The 3,525-nt window shown below is 35.0% G+C and overlaps 1 protein-coding gene across 1 annotated transcript; it reads right to left on the bottom strand.

Moving 5' to 3' along the window:
* Positions 1 to 414: 414 nt before the first annotated feature.
* On the bottom strand, positions 415 to 2,315 carry LOC128190351 (uncharacterized). Its single transcript, XM_052862374.1, has 4 exons — positions 2,102 to 2,315; positions 1,624 to 1,726; positions 1,202 to 1,317; positions 415 to 666 (listed from the first exon to the last, which is right to left on the bottom strand). Exons 1-4 carry the CDS (start codon positions 2,157 to 2,159, stop codon positions 566 to 568), a joined length of 378 nt encoding a protein of 125 aa, XP_052718334.1. The 5' UTR covers positions 2,160 to 2,315; the 3' UTR covers positions 415 to 565.
* Positions 2,316 to 3,525: the final 1,210 nt, after the last annotated feature.

Here is a 3,525-nt window from a genome sequence, read left to right as displayed (position 1 = left end):
CGTACAAACATGCAATTAATTAACATTGTAAACTGACAATAAATATTGTATTTAAACACAATAAAATCTCAAACTTCAAATTAAGATGTTACGTGCGACGACAGCCGTTTGCAAATCGACAACGCCGATTACAAGGTGACAGGAAATCAATTAACCGACTCAGGGAATTTTTATCATTAAGGTTGCTCGCCATACCTGTAAATAGTTCTCAAGTCAGCAGAAAAGTACTTGACCATGAAAGATAGCGTAATGTATACGAATATACAAGTTGAATAGGTAGGGGAAAAGGGAAAAATATTATGATTTTCAAAAATTTAATTAATTTAATTAGTAAATATGAATAAAAACCCCGGGCGGATTCGAGCTCGTGGCCTGCGTGTTGATCGTTCAATGCCTATAATTTAACAATCTGTGTTCAAACTTTTCACTAGTATTTATTCTTTGTTGTTATCAATTACATGTACATAATATTTAAATGAACATTTAGATGGTAGTGTAAAACAAGCAAATATTAGAATTAAAAAGATAAACAAACAAGTGAATATCCAGCGTTAAATGGGCCTCTTTACCCGGCTTTGCCGTGACATGTGGTCTGTGACCAACGTTTTCCTTCGGACTTTCCCGCTTCAATCAGCACAGGCTTCGATTCATCTGTATTTTTCATACCTGGAGAAAGTCAAGTTAATGTAATTAGAAATATATTCAAAGTCCAGTCTCCTCACCAAACAGAAAGTGTATGTATTTGGACGTAAGAAGGGGTGAAAAACTCAAGTAACAGTGGGGAACTGCCTTGGTAACGTAGAGTTGCCATGTATTGGACCATGACAAAAGGGCCTCAAAAAGAACCTAAAAAGAACCCTGACCCCTGTCTTAAGTGAGTGTCTGTACGTGATGTGTGTGGTTTAAAACATTTATTAAACATTCTTAAAATTTTCAATACACTGAAGCTAGATATTGGCAATCACAGTGTAATTCATGTTTGCATTAATCGTCTTATCAATGATGGAAGAATTGATGATGATAATTTTCAAAAGAGTACTCTCAGTACTTTGATGATTTTTCCTTATTGTCTGTTAACTGGTTACTGTTGTTGGCTGTTACAGCTTCTGTTTAGAAATCATTTCCCTGTGGTTGAATAGAACTGGTAAAAAAACGATTTGACATTAAAGGCAACTAGAATATAAGATGAGAAGATCCCAACCTTTTCTTGGGCTCACTTTTTGGAAGCATCGGTCTTTTGTGCAACAAATCAGCAAAATGATTAATCCGATAAGGAAGAGCACACATCCAAACACCGTGCCGAGAATGATGGCCAACCTACAGCAGTAAAACAAGAACCACAAAACAGTGACTGCAAATACACCACATCATTTGTATACATGTAAATTAATCATTTACATTCGCCGGAAATTGTATTTAGAGTGCAGTACATTTTATAATATTTTTTAACTGAAAGTGATGTATCATGTGCTACTGCATGATTGTTATTTGGTGAGTTCCTCCTGGTATCTGCTTTTAACGGTAATTTAAAAAGTAAAGAAAATCATAGAGGAACTGAAGGAATTTTCCTTGACTTGATGTTAATTGTAAATAAGCAACAATTGTTCTGGAGTTCAGACATACGTTTCAAAATTGTCCGTACAGCACGCTGATTCACAACATCCGGTTGAACATTGACGGACGTAGGAGACGGACCCGGAATAAAACGAACACTCGGCAGCATGCACTGTCAATGGCCAAAAATATGCCGTTTGTCCACATTCAGATATCAATATTCATATTACAATCAATATACTTTTACATGCCTCCCTTCCCCGCTGGAAATTTTGTTTTGCTAAATTTCCCTAGCCATCATTTCCACCCCACCTTCCGCACGCAATAATTTCTCATGCCTCCCCCCCCCCCCCCCCCGAATCCGCGCATACGTTTGCTTAAGGTCATAAAAAATATAAATTGTTTTAGAGAATCAATCAGCTTGTGATCAACTGCAAGACTTCCAATGTATTATTAATAACAGTTTAAACGAATGTTAACATCAATTAAATTTCGATACTGAAATGATCGAAACTCTGTGGACATTAAAAATAAAACTGATCCTTACCTTTGTAATCAACAGCGCAAAATAACACCAGAATAAAAATGATTATTTCCTGAACCATTTTCTTATGTTTGCAAAAGAAGAAATGAGATCTTTCGGTCAATGTCTATTAAAATAAATTCTCTTTTCAACACAATTTGCCCAATAAAACAGCAACTAAACGATCTTGCTAAATTTCCATATATTTATTTTTTCAAATTTGTATGAATATTCTTCTGAAGATTGGTAAAATGTTAAAGGTAGTTATTTTAGCCCATCATAAAAGATGAACTTTAATGACTTTTCCTCTGAAGTAAACAGAGGAGTTTAATCCGATTAACTCTCTCCCACACAACTGGCTAGCGAGCCCTCCTCTTTTGTACATTTGTATTGATATTCACCTCCGCAGATTTCGGTGATAGAACCTTATTTCATAACGTCTTCAAACTTTTTGATTCTAATCTGTGTATATACTTGATGATCCCTGCCATAAATAAATTGATATTTTGTTGTGGAAACTTTAAGGCTTAAGTTTTAAAAATAACAACTTCAAAGCGCCCCTCTCTCTCTCTCTCTTGTTATTTTAAACAAAAATCATTTGTAATACAAATCATTTACTCTAATAATATATAGTGAAAATCCATGTGACTTAGATTCTTTTTTATTGATTAACATGACGGAAAAAGTGGGTCTCTCTCTCTCTCTCTCTCTCTCTCTCTCTCTCTCTCTCTCTCTCTCTCTCTCTCTCTCAACTGTGAAACTTCATACACATATTTCTTTGTGTACTTTGTTTACCTTTGTATTTAAAACCGATGGTTACACGTGCGGTTGAGGTGAAATATGCTAGTAGTATGTGAAAAAACTCAATGAAATCCCCCTTCTTTTCCGCAGTGGAAAGGGTTACAAGTCAGAATTAATGAATTTATTCTCAGTTTGATGTGGACTAAACCTGTTATTCATTTCGATAAACAATTTCATTCATGGAGAGAATTAAGTAAACATGTCACCAAACTGAAATAAAAAAGCCCCTACAAATGTCTATATCGTGTTAGTCCTACCCTACTAACCTTTAAAAATACAGTGCGAGGTTATAGACGCCATTAGCATACATATCAAGGGTGCATTCAGTAAATAACTATCATATTTTACACTTGTTACAACGGATTCTATGTAATATAGTTCAACGCCGGTAGAGTATGATATAGCATTGAATCATCTATTTTTGGCGCCATCAAGTAAATAACTGTAGAGCACCAATACCCTTGTTCAGTTTCCTACGTACATGTACTTTGATAAGATGTAACAAACAATTTATGTAATGGTTATACATGTATATGCCGAAAACGCTTCTGTAGGGCTTCATGAAACATTTGATAACTCCCGACCGTATTTGATCACCTCATAATATTCAAAGATTGATTCCTTATTCCTTATAGTTTTGTAGTACT

This window comes from Crassostrea angulata, chromosome 6, assembly GCF_025612915.1.
Source record: "Crassostrea angulata isolate pt1a10 chromosome 6, ASM2561291v2, whole genome shotgun sequence".
NCBI lineage: Eukaryota > Metazoa > Mollusca > Bivalvia > Ostreida > Ostreidae > Magallana > Magallana angulata.
Note: the sequence above shows the minus strand (reverse complement) of the source record. Positions and strands in the feature narration are given on the sequence as shown.

Bases quoted from the DNA above. Each gene is read 5' to 3' on its own strand.
- LOC128190351 (XM_052862374.1), bottom strand. From the start codon at position 2,159: ATGGTTCAGGAAATAATCATTTTTATTCTGGTGTTATTTTGCGCTGTT. The intron at 1,727-2,101 runs GTAAGGATCAGT...GGCCATTGACAG, and splicing joins TTGCGCTGTTGATTACAAAG to TGCATGCTGCCGAGTGTTCG. The intron at 667-1,201 runs GTTGGGATCTTC...GACTTTCTCCAG, and splicing joins AAAAGTGAGCCCAAGAAAAG to GTATGAAAAATACAGATGAA.